We start from the raw sequence: 23,528 nt of genomic DNA, 5'->3' as shown, positions 1-23,528 counted from the left end.
AACACGCCGCCCAAAACATCCAATCGGCCCGACCAACGTCCCGCCTGCCGCTCCGCACCGCCCGCCCACCACCACCACCATCGCGCCCAACCGAAGCCATAAACATACACACTTGACATGGATATAAACACATACATGTTCACAACTCTTCCCAATATTCAGACTAGACATGCGACCTGAAATGATGGTGGTCTCATCTCCAGCCGGCATCGTGTCCATACACACGGCTGTCTACCGCCAATTGTGCAACGCGTTGACCGGCAGCGCATGTGTATATTTGCTGTGCTGTGCTATGCGTGCTATACCTACTGTACTGTACCACACGCCTATCAGAACACATTAGGCAGAGACTGGACACGTTCAGCAACTGCGGCTGTTTACCCACACCCACTCAACCGATGGCAGTGAACAGGACACCATCAACGGCATAGCAGTCAATCAACCACAAGACTGACGAGAAGAGCACATCATCCATTCTTCCGACAGCCAGACAGACAGATTGCTTTCATTGATGTTGCCGTGACGTGGCAAGCAAGCCCACCCCCCCACCACCCCCCCTCCGTCCGTCGGTTTCGTTCGTACGAAGCATACGTACATACATCAGGCAGTTGCTCCGTCCCAGAAAACGCCGTGCAGCCCCACATACCCACCCACCCACTCCTTTCCCTTGAGACGACCGTTGCGAGACTAAAAAGCAGAAAAGCAGACCAAGACAAAAACGAGAAAAGATCGAGAACGAGAGGGGTAAAAAGGAAAGGAAGGGAAAGCCGTAACGTGAGGTGCGCGGAAAAAATAGCCCGTAGAGAGAAGTGGGAAAGGGGAACCACCCCGCCCGTCCGTCAATCGCGAGAGGAATGGAGAGCAAGACGGCGGGAGGAGAGGAGAGAGGTTCCGTGCAGTCCGTCAGTCCGTCAGTCGCGTTGTTGAAGCGAAGGAGCAAGCAAGCAAGCAAGCAAGCAGCGACGCGGTGGAAGAGAGGACCGAAGGGTTCATTCGTCCCGTCGTCCATCCATCCCGTGTGCTTGCCCGCCTGGCACCAGCGGGACTGACTGACTGGCGAGGCTCGGCCTCGCGCCCTTTGTACCGTACCCGTAACACACCGTACCCGAACCCAGGATTGACGCCGTTCATCATAAGACAGACCGACAGCCAGGGCAGACAACAGGTAGATCGGATGACCAGGTAGCCACCACATAGATAGCCAGCCAGCCGGTCCGGTCTACCTCGACTACCGCAGTAGCAGCCAGCCAGCCGTACCCATTTCGAAGAAGAGCCGAGAAGCAACAAGTGCGACAACGACGACGACGAGGCGTCGAAAAAAAGAACAGCGACAGCAACAAGAAAGGCTTGTCGGACACGCAAGGCAAGAAAAACAACAAGGCTCAAGTCAACCCGCAAAAAAACGCCTGCCAGAATTGGAATCACCCAAATCTCAACACGTCGTCATTTACGCAGCGGCCTTCTTGGGCGTCGCCTTCTTGCCAGCGGCCGCCTTCTTGGTGCCCGCCTTTGCGGCCGGCTTGGCCGATGCCGCGGGTGCCTTGGTCTTGGTCACGCGGCCAGACTTGGTCTTCCCGAGGACCGTCGCCGGCTTGTCCTCAACAGCGGGGGCCTGCGCGAAAACAGTCAGTACTGTTGCACCATTTGCAACTGCTTGGTGAGTTAAAACTTACAGAGGTGGTTGCGGCAGCCTTGCGGCCGCGGCCGGTGTTGGCCTTGGTGGCAGTCTTCTTTGCTGCGGGCTTAGCGGCGGCGGCAGCCTTCTTGGGAGCAGGGGCCTTCTTGGGCGCGGCCTTCTCCTTCTTGGGCGCGGCAGCCTTCTCCTTGGGGGCAGCCTTCTGCCTGGATTAGTATGGTTGATATCACGCGTCTCTGGGGTGAATAAAATGTACCTTGGTCGTGGTGGCGGCCTTCTTAGCAGCGGGCTCCTTTTTAGTAGCGGCGGCGACGGGCTTAGCCTTGCTGTCCGACTTCTTGAGCTTCACGGGGCCAGAGGCACCTTGTTTGGGTCAGCTCGAGTCCAGTGGCGAGGAAAAGACGCTGGATGCGCCGGTCGTTCAACGAGATGGAGTCGCTCACCCTTGGGCTGGTCAAAAATGCCCTTGGCGACACCCTGCTGGATGGCGCGGTTGATGTGTTGGTTGAATTGGTTGTCGGTGATGTCGCCGATTTTGTTGTTTGCCATGACATACTTCTTGATGGCTTGACGGCTGCGGACACGTCAGTCTCCCAACAGGCCAAACCAGCGCCCCGCCTCAACGGGCGTCAGGCGCGGACGGGGGGAAAGGGGGCAAACACACCTGCTACCGGAGCGCTCCTTGAGCTACGGGGGAAAAACTAGGCGTCAGCTTGCTGCATTGCAGTGCTTTGGGGGTCGTCAAAGCGGTCGTGGTTGAGGCGGGCGGGGCGGGCGGCCAGGCGACGCGGGCTCGTCGCTTGCGACCGTGATGCGCCGGAACTTGTAGACTTACAGCGGTAATGGCATCGGAAATCATGGCTGGGGACGAGAGTCAGTATTGATCGGCGAAGCAGATGGGCATGATGCGATTGCAGCGGATGGTGGTGGTGGTGCGTGGGACAAACCTTGGTAAGAGGTGTGAGCGGAGGAGCTCGGGGCCTTCTTGGGCGCGGCAGCGGCGGACTTCTTGGGAGGCATGGCTGATGGAATGGGAATTGCGAAAATGGATGGGGTGGATGGAGCAGAAGGCAGGCTTTTGGATGATGGGCTGTTTGAGCGCGAGATTTCGTTGGCGCGGTGGTTGTTGCTGCGTCGCAGAGGTGCCGGGAAGTCGAGGGCGCGCGTGAGGTGGGCAGGCGGGGGGTTTTGAGCTCGCAGCGCTGAAAATCAAACCATCTCATCAACTCGCACTTCAACGCTAAACCTAATCCATAACACCACAACATCTTTGTCGTCCACGTTTCCTGACGCCCTATTGCCTGCTGCTGTCTACTGGCAATCGGCGTCCATCTTAGCTTGATTCTTCACGCTTGGCTGTCTCTGCCCCTCCCTCTCTCTCCCTCGCTGCGTGCTCATGCCCGCTGCCCTGCCCTGCGCCCTCGAGACGTCCCCTCGTCCACGTTCCACCTCGACCCTGGCGCCAACACACCTACCCTTGCCCAGAGCAACCACCACAGTCTTTTCCTTTGACTCGACCCGACCCCGACCCCGGCCTCCACCTCCCCAAGACTTCCCCGTGTCAGCTCCATCTCCCGCTGCGCAACGTCGTGCCTAGCTCTTATCGCCCGCCGTAGCCTTTTCCTACCTACCCTGCCTTCCCCTCCTCCGCCCTCCAGTGCCTCTTCGGGCCCAGCCAATTCGTCCCCATCCCTCAGACGCTGTCTCACTGCTCCTTTCTTTGCTCTCCACGCCCAGCCCGTCCATTTCGAGTCACTTGTCCACTCCCGCCGTCAGCGGCCGCTGCCGACTTCTTTGGATGTGGCGCTAGTAGCCCAAGCTCACATGGGGTGCGGTGGATAAGGAGACGCGCCCTCGTGACCACCATCTCGAAATCGCGCATGGCTTGTCCCTCGCCCTCCGTCTGAGTGGCTCAGGACCTGCCCGTCATCTCCTTGCCGTCCTCATGGGAATCTCAGAGCCTCCGATGCTGAATGCTGTTCCTGCTGCTCACACCCAACTTGTGACAGAAGATGCGCCACGTCGACCAGCCTTCAGCCCCATGACAAGCTCCGTCTCAACGCCCATCCAGGCACCTTTCGCTCCTGTGTCACCAGCAGCCACTTTGCTTCTCGGTCATGCCCCCGTCGCCCTCACTGGTAGTCGACATGTGTTACTCGACGGCACCGGACTCGTGGTACTTCATGTATTCGCTATCTCTAGCCTTGGATTTATTCTTCGTTCGGCGACCCTCTCTGCTTTGAGCATGTGCCTCGTGCCCACCGTGGTCCCGTACGAATGCTCCCGATGTGGCATCTTTCCAGCCCGATCCCATCAGCTCTTTCCCCTTCCCCTGTCCCTTTCCACGGCGTGTTTCTCCTGTCATGCCCCTACCGTCCCTTTTTGCGCCTGGCTTTGCCGTCCCTAAAAATGCTAAAAATCTCTGCTGGAAACGCCGTTCACCCCGTCATTTCAAACTCCGGTGGTGGTTGCTGAGGAGTTGCCTGTGATGTCGCCGGTCCTGGGGGCGAAGCTGCGCTGCTTGTTGGTGCGTTGGCGTTGGCATTGCCCTTCTTGGACTTTCCAAAAGGAGGGTACGTCGAGCCGGGGTTAGCTGCCTCGACATTTTCCAACTCTTCAATGGTGGCCGCGATGCCGTTGAGCATCGGACACATCTTCTTGTTGGTTTTGATGTGGCCAGGTCTGTTGCAGTTGGCACACTTGCGCGTCGTTCCAATAGCCTTGCCGTCAGGGCCGATGCCCACGTTGCTCAACGCAGCCTTTGCCTTTTCGCGGACCTGGCGTCGTTCCTTGTTGCGCTCAAGACGTTGCAGCTCGAGCATCAAACGCTTGCGAGCACGAGCATCCGTGTCCTCGTCTCCGGTGGGTTTGAGCTGCCCAAGTCCGACCGAGTCCACCTGTTCGTCGCGGCGCCTCTCAGTGTACATCCTGATGACGGTCGGGTCCGTCACGAGCTCCTCTTGCACCTCCAGCTTCCCATACTTGTTGGGAACTCTGCGGACAATCTTCAGGACCCTGTTTCTTGACTGACTCGATGTGCTGAAGCGACTGAATTGACTCATAGTCTCGTCGTCGCGACGGGCAGTGGCGGGTGTGCCGTATTGAGACTGGGGTGTTCTCCCGCGACTCATGGTCTCGACGCGTTCTTCTCCGGCGTCATCCGGATCCAACTCAACATCGGAGTGCTCGATGTTCGAGGACAAGCTCGCCTTCTGCGCCTCCCAAATCTTATTGATGGCCGCGTTGTAGTTTGCTTCCTGCTCCTTGACGTTGTAGCTGTGCCCGCCAATGTCCTTCCGCGCCTTGGCGTCCATCTTGTCGTTGGCGCTTTGGCCTTGTGGCTTGTAGCCGCCCTTCATCGATGTCTTGATCATGCTGATGCCCTCCCCGCGGCCTGTGGGATCGCCCTTGCCGTGCAGTTCCAGCATCGCCCTCCGCGAACTGGCTTCGAGGAAGTTCTTGGTAGTGTTCCAAGGGGCCAGCTGTTGATGCACATACGCGTCGGTTGCCTCGCCATCTTCGTCTTCCATCGCCACATCGTTGTCCTCTTGGTATCCTGCGTCCTGGAGTTGCTTGACGCCGACCTGCATGGCATCAAGAAGGCAAATGTCCTCTGGTGAGATCCATCCCCGCATTTGACTTTCATCCGGGAGTGTCTCTCCAGGCATTGGTCTCCACGAAGAAACCTCCTTGTCGTATTGCATGAATTCACGCATCTTGCCGCGATTTTGGGCAATGTCACTACCGCGCAAGTGGTCGGCAATCATGTGGTTGGTCAGCGGTGATCGCTTGTCTACATTCTTATTGTAGAGACGGTAAGCAATCATCTTGAGGCGTCGTTTAGAAATGTCGGTGACTTTTCGAGAGTGTATTCCAGGAACTTGCTGCGAAGGGTACTGCTGCCCGACGACGAACAAGTTTTGGAGGTTGCGGATGTACCAATCGGTGCCGTGGATACCTGTGGTGGTCCGGATGACAAGAAAGTCGGTAGGCTTGGTGTTGTGGGCAAATACAGGTGCACGGAACATGCCATTGTGCAGCGTCGGGACCGTTTCTCCGGCATGAACGTTGCCAAAAATGGCAAAGGGACTCTGGTCATTGGGGCTCAGCACCACAGGCTCACCGAGATCAAGCTTGGGGCGGAAGTTGTCGTCCTTGTCCTTGCGTCTGTAGTAGTTGATGAGGCGATTGCACATGCCAAAGTTGGACAGTGTGGTTGGGCACTCTTCCGAGTATTCCAGCAGAAGCATGTTGGAGTTGTCGCGCAGAGAGAGGTCGTCCGACTTGGCGTAGAGCGTTTTGGGGTCCTGGCCTTTGAGATCCTTCTTCTTCTTGGACTTTTGCTTCTCGAACCTGACCAGTTGGCCTGGAACAAAGGTCATGTTTGGCCTGTGGAATGCACGACAGTCTCGAGGGGCCAGCTCGAGCTTGTAAAAGGGAAATTGCAACCGCACAGCTGGCAAGCTGTGCTCCAGCGAGTTCAAGTTGGTAATGTTCCGCACCTTTTCGCGGTTGTTGTGCTTCAAAACGTCGTAACTCTCGTCGTTGGAGATGTTGAACTTTTGGAAGAGAGACTTTGTGAGACTACCACTGACCTCGCGACGGAAGTCTTGTGGACGAGCCTTTTTGCGAGCGGTGTCTGGCTGCTGAATGTCCAAGAGTAGCTCGGGATCATTGAGATCAAGAACGACCTTCTTTCCAGTTTTTGCCGTAACATCTTCGGGCTCTTCAAGATTTGGCAACGCGTCGTGGAATACCGGTAAGCTCTTACCCGAGTCAGTTCTGCGCTTCTTGCGAGGGCGTCCTTTTTCTTCGCGGTCCCAGTCATCAAAGATTGTAGGCATGTCTCGTGGACCTGTGGCGGTAAATTCGTGCCCATCTGCTTCAGACATGCTGTCCGGTGAAGGGATATCCCAACTGTCTACAACCATCAAGAGGTCGTTACCAGTGACGGCTCCAAATCTTTCGTTTGGATCAAAGTCGTCCAGCATTGTGTGATCTTCGTCACTCTCTTCTTCACCAGCCTCGGCCTCGGTGATGAGCTGGAGGCCTTTGTGTTCATTTTCGTTGGAGCGTTGGTTACGATTCGCAGAAGCTGAAGGAGGCAGGCGAAACGCCTTTTCCTGGTCATTTTGTATGTCGAGGTTGACCTTTGTTGGTTGAACAGCCTTTGGTGGCTTGAACGGGACTTTGGGCACGTAATACGCGCGCCGATGAGGCAGAAGCTCGCCAAAGCGGAGCACACCCCCTGGCTCATAGTTGTGCCAGATTGCTTGAAACACATCATGGTCGGTTTGCGGCGCAGGGGGAATCGCCTCCGGTTCCACTCCACCCTTGCGAAGGCGTGCTTGCGCCTCTGCGAAAAGCTCCCTTTGTATCTTGAGGTCCTCATCATCGTCCTCTTCATCGCCTCCTCCTTGTTCGAGCGCTGAGGCCTTCAAACTGGGCTCATCGCGACCGCTCTTTGGACTGTGATCGAGATTCGATATCTGCGTAGGAGGCGGGGAGTTGGGCGCGCCTGGAGCATAGTCTGCCGCTGCAATGGCTTCGGTGGCAGCTGAAACTTGCGCATCGTTCAATTCCTGGGATTGCGTCGGCGGAGGCGACGAAGGCCCGTCGCCGAACAAGTCATCAAAGTCGTCGTGCTCGCCTTCTGCATCTGCGCCGTCGCCAGCTTTTGCCTCCGAGAAGAGATCGTCCATGATATTATCGCCGTCGGCATCCACGTCTCCATTCGCATTCTCCGTCTTGATTGCCACATCTTCCTCTGCCAGGTCATCGTCCCCGATATCCTCGTAGTCCACGGCATCGTCCGCCTTGGGCTCGTGGTCGAACCGTTCGCCGGTGAGGAGTCCATCGAGCGGATTATGGGTGGGGTCGGCGGCAAGCAACTGGCTGATGAGCTCCTCATCGGCCTGTTCTTGCTGATCTACGGCATGCGGCATGTTGGAAGGTCAGGGAAGGTGCGCCGGACTCGAGAGTCGTAAGGTTTGCGAGGTCAGAGGTGTCGTTCCAGTACGATCGCCTGGGGCGCGCTGTTGCGACGACAGCAATTAGAGGTTACTTTCGCCAGCAGCAGACACAACCTCTGAGTCGTGCTTGGCTTTGTAGGGTGTGGTCAGCTCATCCGCGTGAGAGCTCGGCGAGCGACAACTGAGCGCAGTCGTCTGGTGAGGTGGGTGGGAGGAGAGTGGCACCGCAGTTGACGTGAAGCGTTGGCGGACGGAAGCCAAGCCAAGCCTCCTGCGCACGGACCTCACCCGAGCGGGCCGCTTAGTCAGGCATTTAGGACCCAGTTCCTTGAGATCACCTGGGACGTGGTCATTGCCTCAACCTCACTTCAAGATTTACAGAATTCACGTCATATCAAAGACTTCAACTCTGACATGGAGCTCAAAATTGTCATGATCTGTCATGTCTCCATTCTGAGAACCACGCAGAACCACAATGATCTAACCTTCCCACAGACAACCCGGACGCAATCTACATACTGTCCCGGACTTGCAAGTAGAATAGATGCTCCCAAGAGCATCCAGTGGTCTCATTTTGATCCACGACTTCCCCTAAATCTTGCTTGGGGAGTCTTGATGCTGCCGTCTCATTCATTTAGTGTCGCCCGCAACTGCGACGGGCTCACGGAAAGAGGTGGGCACCCATCCATCACAATGGACGTAAATGCCAGTCGACTAGCCTTGCAAAATTCGACCGCGGCAGTCATGGTTCCATCCGAACAACTTGGGCGACGGAATCGTGACCTCGCACGTGAACAATGGCCCGTGAGTCAATCCGTACGAAAATTGAATTGGGTAAAGAGAGACCAGATGTCGCTCAGGGGACGCTCCCAAAGTCGCCATAGTATACGCAGAGGGCCTGTTACCAGTAGTTAGAGCAAGGAGCCAGAAGTCAACAAAACTTGTCAACATATCTTACCTTGCTCGCGCCTCTCAAGCAGTAGTGCGCCACCAAAGTTTTGGTTCCATCAGCAGCATACCTAGCAACCTGATTCAGATCCGACGAGCGAGGGAGGTAAAGAACCAGCTCCTTGGAGCACCGGCTCAACGTGCGATATAGCTCCTTCAAACCATACGGCTGCATGGTCTCAAGGTCGAAAACGGGCTGGTGGCGATAGCTGACGCCTCCCCAGGGTGGGCTGGCAAAGACGACGGTCTCCTTCATGTCGGGGAAGCGTTTGGGCACGATGTCGAGGCAGTCGCCTTCGATCCACCAGATCTTGTTGCCGACGCCATAGATTTCGGCATTGTGCTTGGCACATTTGAGCGTCTCCGGGTCTTTCTCAATGGCAAAGACGCGCTCCCAGCGGCCCGAGAGCGCGAAGGCTATGGCGTTGCCACCTACGCCGACAAAGGCGTCGACGATGGTCGTCTTTTCGGATCCGGCTGCATTGCCGACATGTGTTGCAATGGTTCTGAGCCAAGTCAGCAGAAGCATTCTTGGAAAACGAATGGTTACGACATACCGGGCAACATATTCCGGCGTAACGCCAAACCAGGCATCGTCTGTTAGCAACACGCCCTCGTCATACCGCTCGAAGAGATGGTATCGCTGGTGGAAATATCTGATGAGTGTCAGTTGCCCCAAAATCACGCAACTACCGGGGCTGGCCTTACTTGCGAATGTTTTTGGGAACCTCTTCGACACTTTCATAGTGCCATGCAGTCGGCTCGTACTCCTCCTCGTACGCATCCTCGCCATAGTATTCGTAATACTCCTCTTCCTCCATTACTTTTGACAGATGCGTAAAGCGAGCTCAAGCCCCGATCTCCAGCGATCTCGAAAATGTGGGGCACAATGAGGACCGAAGACACTGGAGATGGGTTAGTGATGTGGAGCAGACCGGACAGCGAGGTGTGAGGAAAAGAACGCCGCCGGGATGCAAGCGGGATGGAAGCTATGACCACCAACCGAACAGGGGTCCAAAACACAGAACACGACGTCGACAACAGCTCCACAAACCCCAACCCACACTTTCCCCACGCTCGCTCTCAGCACCACCGGACCCCAGACGAAAAAGGACAGCAGGCGGAAAATCAGCGAAAATGAGCATGTTTGGCGCCCTCAACCGCTTCATTGCGCGGCTCGACGCCGAACCGCAAGGAGAGCGCAACAACGGCGGCGACAACGGGGCATGGGGATTCCAGATCCTGCGCAACACCAACGACACGCTGTCACTGGAGCCGTGGTTCGACTTCATCATTGGAATCAACGGGCGCACAGTTGTAATGCTGCTCCCCCTCCACGATCCCAACAAGACTGTACCTAGGCACCTTGCTAACCCGCGTGCTTCTCCAGGACAATCCGGACCCAACGCTCTTCGCCAAAGAAGTCCGCAACAGCGCGGGCACCACCATCAGCCTGGGGATATGGAGCGCCAAAGGGCAGCGCATCCGCGAGCTATACGTGCCCATCCCGGCCGACAACCCGACGCTCGGGCTCTCGCTGCAATGGACGCCACTATCCAGCACCGACGACGTGTGGCACATCCTCGACGTATCCCCCAACTCGCCGGCCGACGTGGCCGGCCTGCTACCGTATGGCGACTACATCATCGGCAGCCCAGAGGGCCTGGTAAAGGGCGAGAGCGGGCTGGGCGAGCTGGTCGAGGACTACGCCAACCGCCCGCTGCGCCTCTTCGTCTACAACCACGAGTACAACGTGACGCGGCCCGTCACCATCACGCCGAGCCGCAGCTGGGGCGGCCAGGGCCTGTTGGGCTGCGTGCTGGGCTTCGGCGCGCTGCACCGGCTGCCGGCGCCGCTCGAGGAGCCGCCGGCCGGCCCTGGCGAAACCCTCTTTGACGGTTCCGATCACACCGTGGCGCCTACGCAGTACACCACGGCGGGCACCGCACCAGCAGCGGCGCAGAATGGCTTCGAGCCCGCCCCGCTGACGCCGTCGTCCTTCTTCGTCCCCGCAGACGCCATGCCCGCCAGCTCATTACGCGCCTCGCCCGCTCCGCACTCCGCCTCCAACACCAACACGCCGCCCCCAGGAGCAACACTAGCACCACCGCCTCCTCCCTCATCCTCCTCCTCCACCGCTCCTCCGCCCGCCCGCCGCTCCAAAGCCCGCCACCACCACGCAGCCAGCTCACGCGGCGGCGCCGGCGGCATCGACGAGTACTTCGCCGAAGGCGAAGCCAAGAGCCGCGAGCTGGACTACGGGTCGGGCAGCGGCAGCGGCAGCAGACCGCCGCCGCCGAAAGCTGGTCCACCGCCTCGAGCAGGCTCGGGCGGACCACCGTCGGGGCCGCCGCCAAAGGACGCGGCGGGGAGCAAACCGGGGAGTCCGCCGTCAGTCGAAGAGGAAAAGGCGCTGTTTGAGAATGGCGAGGGCGAAGGTGAGGGCGAGGCGGAATTGAATGAGAAGACTGGGTAGCGGAGAGCGAGAGGGGGCGGGATGTAATAAGTAGACCACATAAGGAGGGAGAGAAAGAGAGAGAGAGGAGACGCGGTATCTTGGACTGCGTGTAATAACAAGTCATTGGCACACGCGTATACATACATACATCCATCCATCCATCCATCCTACCGGACTTCCACACTTATTTTCCACACCTCTTGCCCCGCATGCCCGCCCCGCACGCTCGCGCCGTCCCGGATAGGTAGCCCACAAACGCTGGCCGCGTCCCACATGTACAGAGCTGCCTACCTTACCTAGCTCACCGACTCCTGACAGATAGACAGAAAACGGATTGTTTGCTTGCTCGTTTACTCGACAGATATATATATATATATATATATATATGTATACAAATAAAACGACGTGAGCTGCCTCGCCTGCCACCACGCAAAACCCCACCACCGTCCACGTCAAATAGGTAAATAAATACTCAGCGAGTAGATCCGCTTCACACACGTATATGTACACCCGAGAATTCCCAATTGACCCGCAAATCAAATCACATCGACATAGCGCACAATGAAGCAAGGGCAGTCAGTCAGTCAGACATGTTGCATCAGTGGTTATTGTTGTTTCCTTCCAGCTGCGTGCGTGCGTGCGTGCATACATACAAGCGCACAATCTACAGGTATGTAGCCAGTACTATTTCTCTGCCCCGGCCCTACATATGTATATTCAAATCCATCCATCCATCCATCCATCCTCTGCCCTGCTCTCCCAGAAAGAAGGAGGAGGAGGAAAGCGGGGGTGAGGGGGAAATTTCAATTCAAATCGCACTGCAACCAAACCCAACCCAAACTCCAAAAAAAAAACACGACTAACGCCATTCACTCCAACTTTGCGCAAAAGACGGAACGACGGAACGACGAAAACGAAACAAAAAAACAGAGATCCAAATCCAGTCTATGCGTGTAGGTCGGGGGTGTGTCCAAGGGGACAAAATGCTTGCAGTGTGCCTCTCGGTACCAACCAAAAAGACCACCAAAGGGAAAGATGTAGAAGGAAAGGAATCAGGGGGAGAGACCAGTCATTTGAGTCGCCATGAATAGCAGCCTCTTCCTCTCTCAGTGTCTCGCCGCGAAAACGTCAGTGGTAGTAGTGATGGTAGTGGTGGTGGCGGCAAAGGTGATGATGTTGTAGTAGTTCGTGTGTATCGTCAGCAAAAGCAGATCGGAGCCCTCGTTTGGAGTGCGTGCTTGCTTTGCTTTGTGCTTTGCATGCTTGCCTGCTCGCTCTGCTTCCGACTCTAGGGTATACCCAAAACAAAAAAGACAAGGCGCCACGTAGTCGAGAAAAAAGTAAGGAAAAGTTGGTCGGGGGAATATTCAAGGCGACGAGATGGAAGGAATGAAGCGAAAACACCAGGTCTAAAAGGGGCAGTTGGGAAGAAGAGGAAGGAAAGATCGGAAGCGCAAGATGGGTCACCTACAACGAGGTTACGCGCAGGGCACGCATCACCGAATGTCTAGTTGGAAGGGCTTGAATTTGCCGCCAATCGTGCCGCACTTGGGACAGCGGGCACGGTTGCGATTTTGCTCGCTCGAGAGCACGTCGACGCAGTCCTGGCACAAACCACAAATGCACTCGGTACAGGCATAGCTTGCACGCAGGAGCGACAACCTTCGACATGCAGCGCAGTAAATGTGCACCGACTGACCATAGGTCGGAGACGAGTCGGACAGGCCTTGAGACGAAATGTGAAAGTTGTGGCCCGACTGGGTCGACTCGATGGACGACTCGACCGAGGGAAAGGGTTCAAGACCCGAATGGTCGGGCGGCGGCGGCGTCAACGTGTTCTGTAGTGGTGAGGCGTGGTAGGATTGGAATTGGGAAGCCACATAGGGCGGCAGCGAGGCACGGTTCAGGTGGTGGTGGTGGGGCGACCCGGGGATCTACGGTGCAGCGTGAGTTCAAACGTCTAGAGCCCAGGTGGGTGCAACGCTGCAACTTACGGGCGTCAAATCTCGACTGTCCTCCTCGGTGGCCGACGCGGCAGCATCAATGAGATCCTCCCACCGCTTGCCATAGGCATTGGTGGTGGAGCTGGGCGGTTCGACCGAGAATGCCTTGCGGTCGTGGCTCATGCGCCGCGCCAAATCCCGGGACCTGTGCTTCTCGTGCTTTGGGCGGCGAGCATTTAGGGTCACGGAATTCTTGCGAGGGCGCGACTTGTTGGAGCGCGGAATGGGGGGCAGGGTAGAGGAGCGGCCCGGCGGAGAGTGTGCCAGCGACGAGGGGAGCAACTCGCGCGGCGTCGAGGTATTTCCCCCGTAAGCATATTCACCTTCTCCCATGAGCTGGGGATCCACCGCGAAGCGCGCCTTGTGCCTGTTTTTGGACTCTGGGTCGGACAAGACATCCTGGGTTGTCACGGTTAGCTTTGTCCAGCACCTTGTCGCAACGCAAGTGCGCGCAAATGGCAATGAATGGTGATGCGCTGCTGGATTGGCAGCCGCCAGCTGAGCTCAGCGTCCGCGGAGCACACGGCATACCTGTTCAGAGTCCCATTCATAGTCTGGTCTGTGGTTGTGGAGCTGTGCCAGTGCTGCGGCGGCGCTGGCGGCGGGCAGCAGCGAGCCGCGGCGCATCTCGTCCGACGATCGCGGAGTCCCGTCGTCTTGGAAGAACACGGCAGCATCGCCGACATGGCCTGAGGGAGTCAGACCATATGCCCATGCAGTCATGTTCTGAGCCGCGAACGCACCAGCTGATATTTGAGGAGGAGGGGCAGCATTTGTCGGTGGAGGGGCAGGGCGCTCGTGGGGCGGGGTGTTGACCATCAGGGCGAAGCTCTCCTCGGTGGCGGGCAGCTTCGGGATGTAATGCTCGGGATGGGCGCGGCGAATGTGCTCCTGCATGGAGCGATAGCGCTTCTCCTGATTGAGGGTCAGCAGAGTGTCTTGGAGGCAACTGAAGCTCTTGGCTGGACTGAGGCTGAATCGATGACGTTGCGGGCGACCTGGACGGAACTCACACCGAGGCAGCGCTTGCGGCAGCTGGAGCCATCTTGGTTGCGCAACGGACAGACGACCTCATTGGTGCTGTCGGAGACGGAGAAGGAGTTTGTGAGGTTGCGAGGGGGCGGCATGGCAGGACATGCACCCAGGAGGAGCGGGCGCAGGAGTGGAGGGAGTGGAGTGGAGTGGACAAGAGGAGCGGTCGAGCGGACGAGGGCGGGAATCAATGGGCGTCGAGGGAGCTGTGGAGGAGCAGTCGGTAGAGATGTAGAGGTGTCGAGTGGGTGAAGCTGAGCTGAGCGGAGCTGAGCTGTAGCTCAAGGTAGGCAAGGCAAGGCAAGGTACGGTACGGTAGGCAAGGTATCTTGGTGGGAGCGTGTTGGGGGAGCTGTCGAGGAGGGGCTCCGGCTTTTCACAGCAGAGCAGAGCACAGCAGAGCAGAGCAGAGCAGAGAGCAGAGACATGCGGGGATGTGCAGAAGCTAGGGTTCCCTCTTTTTGCAAAGCTCTGACTGATGCTGCCTCGGTGATTGGCCGGCCGGCCCCAGTGCTGTGAAGAAAAAAAAATGTCTTCTGGGCCATGGCCACTTCGGCTGCTGCTGATGGTCGTCTCATGTCGCCGCTATTCGTTCCGCTGGAGCTCTGGAGAGCTTCCGTCCCTTTGTGGCTCCCGACGGAGCTCCAGCTCGACGCGGGCACTGGGAGCTGTGGGAGCTGTTGGAGCTATGGCGCCAACCATTCATCTCACCAAGTCAGGTCCGTCAATCCTCATGCAAAGTCATCTCCAGCAGCAGCACGGCATGGTGCATCGGCCATGTGCAGTCACGTCTCTCTTCCCCAACACCACATGGCTTGCCGTGGCTAGGGACAGCCCGGCCCACGACGGCGCCCAAGGCTATCTCGTCCCGTAAATCATCATTTCTACAATGGTCGACGTCAGCCAGCCACGGCGCCGGCGACCAGCCCATGCCTCCAGTCTGTGCGCTTCAATTTGCCCGCCTCTGCTCCTCTCGACGGCCATCAGGACCCTCAATCCCTCCCCTCGCCTCTTCAAGAAGCACCTCAACCTCGCCCCGGCCGGCGGCGACAAATCCCTGCTGCTTCAACGTGTCGGCTTTGTCGACCAGGTCGTCGGCCCTCTGCTCTCCTCCCCAGTGTCAGATAGACACACTTCTCCGCGCCTTCGAGAAGCTTACCACCGTCGGCCTCGCTTAATCCTGCCCCCCCAAGCCTCTCCACCACCTCGACCGCTTCCAATCGATACATGTTCCGCCAGGACAACATGCTGCCTCGCGCGCACCGCCCGTCTCGTTGCCATCTTCCCCTCGTTCCATGAATACGCCTCCATTTGCTCTCGCCATGACTGTCTTGTTTGCAACATGCTCGTCGTCAAGGCGTTGAACGGCGACGCTTCGTTTCTCCTCGTCTTCGCTCCGTCCATCGCTCCAGACACACCATCCGTCGCCCAGTTCCCAGGCGCCTTTACCGTCCTGATAGACCCATGGCTGACGGGTCCCGCCAAAATCCTGACCTCTGCATTCTCAGTCTCGCATCATCAAGCCCAGCCATGCGTGTCTTCCCTCGCTGACCTGCCGGAGCCGGACCTGGTCATTGTATCGCAAGATAAACCGGACCATTGCCACAAAGAAACCTTGACACAGCTCCCACCAGACACGCAGTCTCTCATTGTCGCGGCGCCGGCGGCCGCCGCAAGAATACGCAAATGGAAGCATTTCAAGCCAAACGTTGTCCAGTCTCTGCCACTCTACTCTGCAACCGACCAATCCACCATTCTTCGCATTGAGCTGCCCTCGTTCTCGCCACTGGGTTCTCCCGGCCAAGTCACCGTCAGTTTGATATCGCAAAAGAACGACATCACCGGCCTCCACAAAGCCATTGGCATCACCTATCGCGCTCCAACCAGCGTCCTGACCCCTAATCGCCACACTCTCATCAACCTCCCCACCCGACCTTCCCCCAGCGTCAAGACCAGCTCCCTGCAAACGCAGTCCACCAACACCAGCACATCGCTCTCGTCGGGCCCCAAACCCTCTCCCAAACCACGCGCCGCCTCCATCGACGTGACCATCGCCGCCGCGCGCCTCCGCGACGCACGGGAGACGCTCTCCGAGCTCAACCGGCCCAGCAAACCCATATCGGCGCCGCAGCAAATTCGCGACAACCCAACGACGATCCGCTCCGCGCGCTCGCACAGCTCCATCGCAAGCGCCCTCACGAGCGCCGGGCCCGGCGCCGGCGTCCCGGACGCGTCGCCCACGCGCGACCGCGAGCCGACGCTGTCCGTCCTCTACTCGCCGCACGGCGTGCCGTACGCGGCGCTGGAGCCGTTCGTGACGGCGCAGCTGGTCGGGCACGCGGCGCTGCCCCTGACGCTGCTGCTGCACGGCTTCGACCGGGTCGACAACCCGTGGTTCCTGGGCGGCAACATCTCGACGGGGGCGGAGGGCGGCGGGGCGGACATCGCGCGGCGGCTGATGGCGCGCGCGTGGGTCGCGGCGCACGACGGCGAGAAGCGGAATCGTGGCGTCAGCGTCAGTCTGCTGCGGACGCGCAGGGTCGGGCTGGACGAGGTGCGGAGGCGGCTTGCTGTTAATGCTGATGGTGTGGTGAAGAGGGCGTCGACGCGTATACTCCGCCTGGCGTCTGGCGAGGAGTTGAGGGTCAAGTGAGATGGGAGGCTGGTCTTTTCGCTGCCGCTATCGAATTCACATAGACACGCCTCGTCGAGTGCTCGTTCTGCCTGCCGCCGCGTCGCGCGCCTCCTTTCCATTGCGCGCATGGTGTGCACCCACTGCTCAAGTTGCGGAAAGATGAGAGGGCATCATGGCTCCTCCAGACAGCATGCGTCCACGACCGCATACCGCCAAAAGAGCTGCCGCCATCAGTTGCGTCTGGGCGCTGCCATTCACAGCTCCAGCCCCATCAGCAAAAAGACACCTCAGCCCCGTTCCTCACGCAATGGGCAGATGCTCAAGAGATGACGGCACACCTTCCCACCCGCGTGTTTGCGCTTTTGGATCCTGTACTGTACATACATAGCTTCCTCCCGCCAGTAGGAGCGTTGTTTGCAAGCGAGAGTTTGTGTTGCGTACATGTAAATACATGCTTTCGTGCCATTGACGGATGGGCCGAGAGTGCGGGGTGTCGTACTCTACCACACCACTGCCGCGACTTATAGTCGGCAGCTTGGTTGTCTCGCTGCGTGGGAGAAGGGAGGGGAGGGGGAGAGAGGACGTGGGGGAACGAGTAGAGAAGGGTGGTGTGGTAAAAACAGACAGATGTGGCAGTAGCAAGTTTGGTGAGGAGATGCAAATGCTGTGTGATGGCGGACACGGATATCTGATGGCATGACGCACGGCGAGGAGATTTACGGGACTCAGGTTTGGACGTGGGATGAGGTGGCATGGAGAAGAGGAATTGTTTTATTTGTTTGGTTTGCTATCTGGTTGGTTGGGGTTGTTCGCACTACGCTACCTACCTGGATTCAGACGTCTCCGCTAGTGGATTTGGAGGCTCTGCGTGGGAGATTCACGGTGAATTTTCTGACTTCGGCATGACTTCAATGGGCACGAATTCATTCATGATAAGCGGGTCGTGGGGCTGGAACGTATGCGCATCACCTGCGAAACCGGGCACGTCTATCGTTCGACCTTTTTGCAAACAAGTCAGCGAATGTTCCAAATTCTGTTTGCTGTGCAATTTTGCAAATTGATGGTGGACTCAGAGTGTGAATACGTTTCTCAACAGGGTGTTTCAGACAGGGATAACTAGTGTAAAAATGCTCATCCTTGTGGGAGTGTCCATTGCAGGAGAAGAAAAGAAAAAAGTGTGCTTACCTTGAAGGGCGATGAGTGGTATGAATGCATGCTGGACGGCACGGCACATTCAAACACCAACAACGCACGTTGCAACCTCGCTGTTCGCCAATGGACGGTTCATGGGATTAGAATCTACATGAAGAGCCCAATGTCTTTGTCCGCTGCTGCGTCTCTCCGTCGCGCTGCCCGTGGGTATATCTAAGCGGCGATGGTGACCTCAACCTCAACACCGGCCTCGATGTTGATGATGATCTGCTTGACAACCTCGGTGGGGGCGTTGAGGCTACAAACCCATGTCAGTTCATCGTCTCCAAACCACGTCTCACAAACGGCGGCGGCGGTGCTTACTCGATGAGGCGCTTGTGGATGCGCATCTCGTACGTGTCCCAGGTCTTGGAGCCCTCACCGCAAGGCGTCTTGCGGGTGGTGACCTTGAGGTTCTTGGTGGGCAGGCGGACGGGGCCCTTGATGCGCAGGTCCTTGTTCTTGGCGCGGTCGATGAGCTCCTGGCAGACCTTCTCAAGCGACTGGACCTTGCGCGAGGTCAGAGTGATGCGGATCTTGTGGATCTTGGGACCCTCGGAAAAGTCCTTCTCCTTGTTGTAAGACATTTTTGGCGATTCTGCAGGCGCTGGTGGTTAGCGAGTGAAGAGAAGAAGAGCGAGCGCTGCGATGCGGCTTGCTGGCTGACTTCGGTGAAGCGCGCGGATGCTGGTTTTGACGTACGGTTATGAAGTGAAATTTCCAGTCAAGACTCGGAGGGTTCCTCTCGGTAACGTGATGACTGGCAGCTGCTCAGATTGTCGCGGTGCTGAAGAAGAGAAGTTTGGAATTGCGGGCGCATTTTCGGCAACTGTGCGTGGTTCGGAAAGAAATCTTGGCGCGCTAGTGCTGTTAAGGTTAGCGCGTCAAACGGCTGACATTGGATCGCTGGATGACGGTGTCCCAAAACGACCACCTCCAGTCTCAACTCGCGCCTGGCCCTGAATGTGATTCCTATCGTTTTCGCCTCCAAGCCGCTATTCTGCCCTTTCCCTCCCTCTCCTCTTCTCTTCGCTTCTCTGGTTCGTCTCGGTTCTGACAAGAATGCCTCTTCCGCCTCTTGCGCCCTTTCCTCCTTCTACCGTCCGGCGCAGTATCCCGCCAGCCGAATGGGAATCTTGCGTGGAGGCATGGTCGACGCTCGCTGTGGCATATCTGCGCCTCCCTCAAAAAGACTTCGCCCAAGCAGCTGCAGAAGAGGGACCTCTAATCACTTTCTTGACTTCTTATTTCCAAGAGGCGGCAAAAGCTCCGGGGAATGACGCTCAATTTCAGGCCAAGAAAGCACACGAGCTGAAGAAGACCTGTTTCTTGCTGTCACATAGGTTGCTTTCAGGAGAACAGGTTCCGCAAAAACTACTACACTGGACTTTTCTTTCAAACCTCAGCCACGTGTTCCTGCGCAGTGAGCGATTAAGAGAACTGCTCTCCACCATCTGGAAGAAGAATGGCGACCAGATCGAGTCAAATCTGCAAAAGCTAAAGTCTTCTTTGACAAAGACGCTAGAATCAACGACCCCGGAAGCAGCAGAGGACGCATTGAAAGAGCTCGTCCCGCTCCTGCACACGTCTTCAGAGGTCGCAACGTTTTTCATCGCTGGGACTGACTTCCTTGACGCTCTGTGTGCAAGCTACACCAAAGCATCACCCGAGCTCCGACCAAAGATTGTCACTGTTGCGTCACTGGCATTGCTTGCTTTGACGAAAGGAGAGAGGCCGAGCTATTCTCTCCTGTCTGATACTCTGTACAGCCTGAAAAGCAACGCGGAGACAGTGGCAGAGTCGAGTCTACAGCCTTCGCTCCTGTCTGACCTTGTCACCAACACTCCCCTGATAGCGCGCATCCGGGATAGCGGAAGCGGCGATGACGGTGTGAGAGTCAAAAACTTTGTTGAGTCTCTGTCCTCATTCAGGCAGTCGAGTCTCGCAAGGCCGAAGCAAGTCGTGCGGCGCAAGGCTGAAAAGGGCAAAGGAAGAGCAGCGGATGATGTGTTTGGACATGGCGCTGGAGGCGTCAGCGTTCACCAGATGAGTCTCGTCACTCAGATTCAAGACTTGTTTCCCGACCTCGGTTCTGCGTTCATCATCCAATGTCTGCGCGAGTATAAAGACGACGTCGAGCAAGTCACGGCGCATCTTCTCGACGACTCACTGCCGGCACATCTCAAAGCTGCTGACCGAACTGCGCAACTTCCACCAACAGTCCAAGACAAGACCGAGCATCACCATTCAACTCTGGAGCCTCGTTCGACGCCGGTCTTTGACAGACGCAACATACACGATAATGACGAACTGGATCAACTCGCGGTCGATGCTTCGCGATTGCATATTGGGCGCAAGAATGAGAATCTTACTGCAGATAAAATACTGGCAGACAAAAAGACTGCACCAAACAAAGCCGCCATCTTGTCTGCCCTGGCAACGTTTGACTTGGACGATGATGAGCGTGACGACACTTACGACGTGGAAGACGTCGGCGGCACGGTAGATTCAGCTGCTCCAGGCGACGAAGCGGCCGATTTGCGCGACAAGAACGAAGAGGCACTGTTCCGCGCCTACTCTCTCTCAAAGGACACGTTCAACCGAGACGCCGCGACGAGACGGGGCAGAGCAAGAGAGGCACTTCGAAGCGAGACTGGCATGACGGATGAAGCGATCGAGGGTTGGTCCATCATGCTGGCCCGCGACCCACGGAACCGGAGGCGACTCGAAGCCAAATTCTCCACCTTTGACGGACAGCAACGCGAGATTACGTCGACACGGTGGAGGGACAGCCCCGCTGGATCAGGGACCGAGGATAGCGAGGGCCAGGGAGGCCGTGGAGGGTTCAGGGGAAGAGGGAATGGCCGAGGCCGCGGGCGAGGACGAGGCGGACGAGGTGGTGCCGCACAAGGCGACGCCAGCAGCGCTGCCGGCTCGTCAAGCGACAAGCAGACTCAGGTCAATCGGAATCGAAAGGAGGCAAACAAGTCGTCTCGCGCAAATCACAACCGGCGGGACCAGCGCGCTCGCAAAATGGCCAGAGGTGGGCTGCCAGGCTAGATGGCGCCATGGGAGCTGCATTGACAAGAAGCGAGCTCGCATGAATGGGCGGATATCGATAGCCGGTGTGGAAAGCGTTTGCTGCCAGTGGGCTCCACGGCGGTGTGTGTACCCAAAACTTGGTGGTTGTCCACCAAGCTGGAGTCTCGACTGTCAATCAGACCGCTTTTGAAACTATGTCGTCTATGTGCACCAAATCGGTCGGACTGATCGTCGTTTGACGTGCAGGCCCGCCGGGGAACGAGGAACGAAGAGCGACACGTGGAGATGAGCGCTGTGAGGTGCACATCAACGCCAATCGCCATATACAGAAATGAACCAAAGCATCTTACTCATCGTCGTCTCCGGAGAGAATCTCAACTGAATTCTTGTCACGGATTTGAGTTCTAACCACTGCCCGCAATAACCGTCAAGATTAATTATCAACATGCTTGAAGTTGCGTCTGCAGTCATTTTCAAGGACAGCCGGCAACCTCATTCGCCTTCCATACATTTATTTTAAAAACTATTCGGACTAGGCACTCACTGCCAGCACACATCCGTGTCCACCTACTGGCCGATCTCCTGCAACAGCCCACTAGGGGTAGCTTCTCGTACTCCTACATTAGATTTGTGCCTCTCGAGGTTGCTCAGAGCACTCCAGCCAAGCCAATAGATCCACCAAGCAAGCCCACTTCCACCCCTCAAGTTTCAACATTTGCAACACGTATTTTCGAGACAATTTCTTAAAGTTGTCCTTGCAGCCAAGACGCCCCGCTGGAAGCGAATGTACATACATACAGACTAGACGACATGCAGGTTCGTATGCCGAGCGCCACGTTTGACAAGGGCCGAGAGCCGTTTCAACTCGTCGTACAAGACGTGACGCGCATGAATGTTTATCACGAAGCACGTAACAAGCGGATGTGGTCGCATCCGCGCCACAGAGGGTCCAGAGAGAGGTAAACTTTCTCAAGCACCACCGCCTCGGCTGACCAACCATGCGGAGGATAATTGGATGGTTCCGAGACCCGCGGCCGGGAAAGAAGGGATTTGGTATTAGGTTGCTGTTGGACCATCAGCAAACCCCGGTCACCATGGATTCACATCGTCAGCATGGCAGAGATGCCCGCCTCTACCACAACTATGTAGCCCCGTCGATGCAAAGCCACCGGCAGAAGGCTTTGGCGTGCGTGGCGCACCAGTGGTGCTCGCCAGCCGTACTTTGCCGAAGGGACGAGGCAATCGCATCGGCGACGGCCGAGAACAAGCTGAGCAGAGCCTAAAGCTACCCTTTTGGGAAAGCGCAGGCGACGCTGGGCGGTCGGTTTCTCTTCTCGCCCGCCGTAGCAACAACAGCTCGGTCTCGTTTACGATTTCAGTGGACAAGCTTTTTTTGTTTGCCAATGCGACGAAGGATGCGGTGAAGCATGGATGCTTGCTTGGGTGGATATGTTGTTGTTGGTCAGGGAAGGAGGCGTGCGCTGCGGCGTGTGGCGTTCCATGGGCAGCAAGCATGGCTGAAGCTTGAGACCCTGACGACTGAGCCTGGGCCGGCTGTCGTGGTCTCTGTCTTCCGTCCGTATCGAGCAGCTGAAGTTGACTGGTGGAGACGACGGCGCGCTGTGCTGCTGTCCGTCTCGGCTTCACATGTGATGGTGTGTCTACAGCAGTACGGTACAGAGGTAACAGTCGAAGAAGTGACATGTCACTCGTCGAGACATGCTCTATTAACCAGGAGATACTATTGTCGACTGACTAGCGCGGTGCTTGCAAGAATAAGGTAAAAGTAGGAACGCAGCAAAAATCGCAAGCGGCCCCTATCATGATGGGACCATTACAAGCGACGTCATCGCGACTCCAGCCTCAGGTCGGGTCCAACGGACCCGCGGCCCGACCCAATAGAGTCAACTCGTCGCGGTCTACTTTACCCCCCCGCCTCCCACTCCGTACCTTAAACATAACCCTAAATGCTAAACCACACCACATAAGCTTTAGTCCCCCTTCTCGCTTCCACGCGCTCCACCAACACATGCCAGACGCCCGCACGGTGGTACCTTTTAGACTCACGCGTCCTGCCTCGTCCTTGTCCCACAAAGACGGCGAGTAGCCAATGACGCGCCGAAGACGCGGTTGTATAAAGTGGTTTGCAAATGGCCCCGCCGTACCAGGCGACCGCCGTACCAGGCGGCCGCCGCGTTCCTTGATATGCATAATGCGACGAGTGGACCCGCATCGCTGGGACGATTGTGTCGCGTCGCTCGCCTCCTGCTACAGTGCTTGCGCTACAATTTACAGCTCAGCAACAGTCCGGCAATCCAACATCTATTTACCGACGTTGTGGGTCAACAGTGGACGGCGAAAGAATGCCTCAATTGAATAGATGGTTGTATGTCCACTCACTCGCTTACCCCTGCCTGGCGTCCCATCATCATCATCACGCTGCTCCACCCATCGTAGAGCTCGCCCTCCTGGCAGACCTAGACCTGGACCTAGACCACGCACCCGTTCCGCTCCACACTACGCCTACACGCCCCCACACACATCCGCCGCCCCGGCACGCGCTCGCTTGTCTCTCGCTTATCCCTGCCGCCTTGCCGCCGCCGTGCATGTG

General features: G+C 57.3%; 10 protein-coding genes across 10 annotated transcripts; 3 read left to right on the top strand and 7 right to left on the bottom strand.

The window, feature by feature from the left end:
* Nucleotides 1–200: 200 nt before the first annotated feature.
* Nucleotides 201–1,554, bottom strand: J3D65DRAFT_240375 (uncharacterized protein). The gene has a single exon (XM_066794754.1). The coding sequence runs from the start codon at nt 1,193–1,195 to the stop codon at nt 506–508; it is 690 nt and encodes a 229-aa protein (XP_066657520.1). The 5' UTR covers nt 1,196–1,554; the 3' UTR covers nt 201–505.
* Nucleotides 1,555–1,892: 338 nt separating this feature from the next.
* Nucleotides 1,893–2,780, bottom strand: J3D65DRAFT_615773 (linker histone H1 and H5 family-domain-containing protein). Its single transcript, XM_066799372.1, has 4 exons — nt 2,584–2,780; nt 2,472–2,497; nt 2,301–2,323; nt 1,893–2,210 (listed from the first exon to the last, which is right to left on the bottom strand). Exons 1-4 carry the CDS (start codon nt 2,654–2,656, stop codon nt 1,982–1,984), a joined length of 351 nt encoding a protein of 116 aa, XP_066657519.1. The 5' UTR covers nt 2,657–2,780; the 3' UTR covers nt 1,893–1,981.
* A 1,294-nt stretch (nt 2,781–4,074) lies between these two features.
* On the bottom strand, nt 4,075–7,823 carry J3D65DRAFT_584822 (uncharacterized protein; the record flags this gene model as incomplete). Its single annotated transcript, XM_066797743.1, has 2 exons — nt 7,095–7,823; nt 4,075–7,046 (listed from the first exon to the last, which is right to left on the bottom strand). Exons 1-2 carry the CDS (start codon nt 7,579–7,581, stop codon nt 4,075–4,077), a joined length of 3,459 nt encoding a protein of 1,152 aa, XP_066657518.1. The 5' UTR covers nt 7,582–7,823.
* Nucleotides 7,824–8,464: 641 nt separating this feature from the next.
* Nucleotides 8,465–9,377, bottom strand: J3D65DRAFT_665349 (RNA cap guanine-N2 methyltransferase-domain-containing protein; the record flags this gene model as incomplete). Its single annotated transcript, XM_066802835.1, has 4 exons — nt 8,465–8,506; nt 8,567–9,062; nt 9,114–9,212; nt 9,265–9,377. The coding sequence occupies 4 exons, from the start codon at nt 9,375–9,377 to the stop codon at nt 8,465–8,467; spliced, it is 750 nt and encodes a 249-aa protein (XP_066657517.1).
* A 188-nt stretch (nt 9,378–9,565) lies between these two features.
* Nucleotides 9,566–11,348, top strand: J3D65DRAFT_615764 (GRASP55/65 family protein). Its single transcript, XM_066799371.1, has 2 exons — nt 9,566–9,873; nt 9,947–11,348. The coding sequence occupies exons 1-2, from the start codon at nt 9,694–9,696 to the stop codon at nt 11,030–11,032; spliced, it is 1,266 nt and encodes a 421-aa protein (XP_066657516.1). The 5' UTR covers nt 9,566–9,693; the 3' UTR covers nt 11,033–11,348.
* Nucleotides 11,349–12,510: 1,162 nt separating this feature from the next.
* On the bottom strand, nt 12,511–14,144 carry J3D65DRAFT_549116 (uncharacterized protein; the record flags this gene model as incomplete). Its single annotated transcript, XM_066796938.1, has 4 exons — nt 12,511–12,948; nt 13,009–13,493; nt 13,542–13,932; nt 14,031–14,144. 4 exons carry the CDS (start codon nt 14,142–14,144, stop codon nt 12,511–12,513), a joined length of 1,428 nt encoding a protein of 475 aa, XP_066657515.1.
* Nucleotides 14,145–15,391: 1,247 nt separating this feature from the next.
* Nucleotides 15,392–16,702, top strand: J3D65DRAFT_549717 (uncharacterized protein; the record flags this gene model as incomplete). Its single annotated transcript, XM_066796967.1, has 2 exons — nt 15,392–16,020; nt 16,252–16,702. 2 exons carry the CDS (start codon nt 15,392–15,394, stop codon nt 16,700–16,702), a joined length of 1,080 nt encoding a protein of 359 aa, XP_066657514.1.
* A 1,289-nt stretch (nt 16,703–17,991) lies between these two features.
* J3D65DRAFT_615755 (40S ribosomal protein uS10) lies at nt 17,992–18,686 on the bottom strand. The gene is made up of 2 exons (XM_066799370.1): nt 18,200–18,686; nt 17,992–18,134 (listed from the first exon to the last, which is right to left on the bottom strand). The coding sequence occupies exons 1-2, from the start codon at nt 18,460–18,462 to the stop codon at nt 18,050–18,052; spliced, it is 348 nt and encodes a 115-aa protein (XP_066657513.1). The 5' UTR covers nt 18,463–18,686; the 3' UTR covers nt 17,992–18,049.
* A 122-nt stretch (nt 18,687–18,808) lies between these two features.
* On the top strand, nt 18,809–21,321 carry J3D65DRAFT_240126 (uncharacterized protein). The gene has a single exon (XM_066794753.1). It carries the CDS (start codon nt 18,938–18,940, stop codon nt 20,933–20,935), a length of 1,998 nt encoding a protein of 665 aa, XP_066657512.1. The 5' UTR covers nt 18,809–18,937; the 3' UTR covers nt 20,936–21,321.
* Nucleotides 21,322–21,467: 146 nt separating this feature from the next.
* On the bottom strand, nt 21,468–22,028 carry J3D65DRAFT_615752 (uncharacterized protein). Its single transcript, XM_066799369.1, has one exon. The coding sequence runs from the start codon at nt 21,915–21,917 to the stop codon at nt 21,540–21,542; it is 378 nt and encodes a 125-aa protein (XP_066657511.1). The 5' UTR covers nt 21,918–22,028; the 3' UTR covers nt 21,468–21,539.
* Nucleotides 22,029–23,528: the final 1,500 nt, after the last annotated feature.

This window comes from Phyllosticta citribraziliensis, assembly GCF_038025025.1.
Source record: "Phyllosticta citribraziliensis strain CPC 17464 chromosome Unknown J3D65scaffold_3, whole genome shotgun sequence".
NCBI classification, from domain to species: domain Eukaryota; kingdom Fungi; phylum Ascomycota; class Dothideomycetes; order Botryosphaeriales; family Phyllostictaceae; genus Phyllosticta; species Phyllosticta citribraziliensis.
Note: the sequence above shows the minus strand (reverse complement) of the source record. Positions and strands in the feature narration are given on the sequence as shown.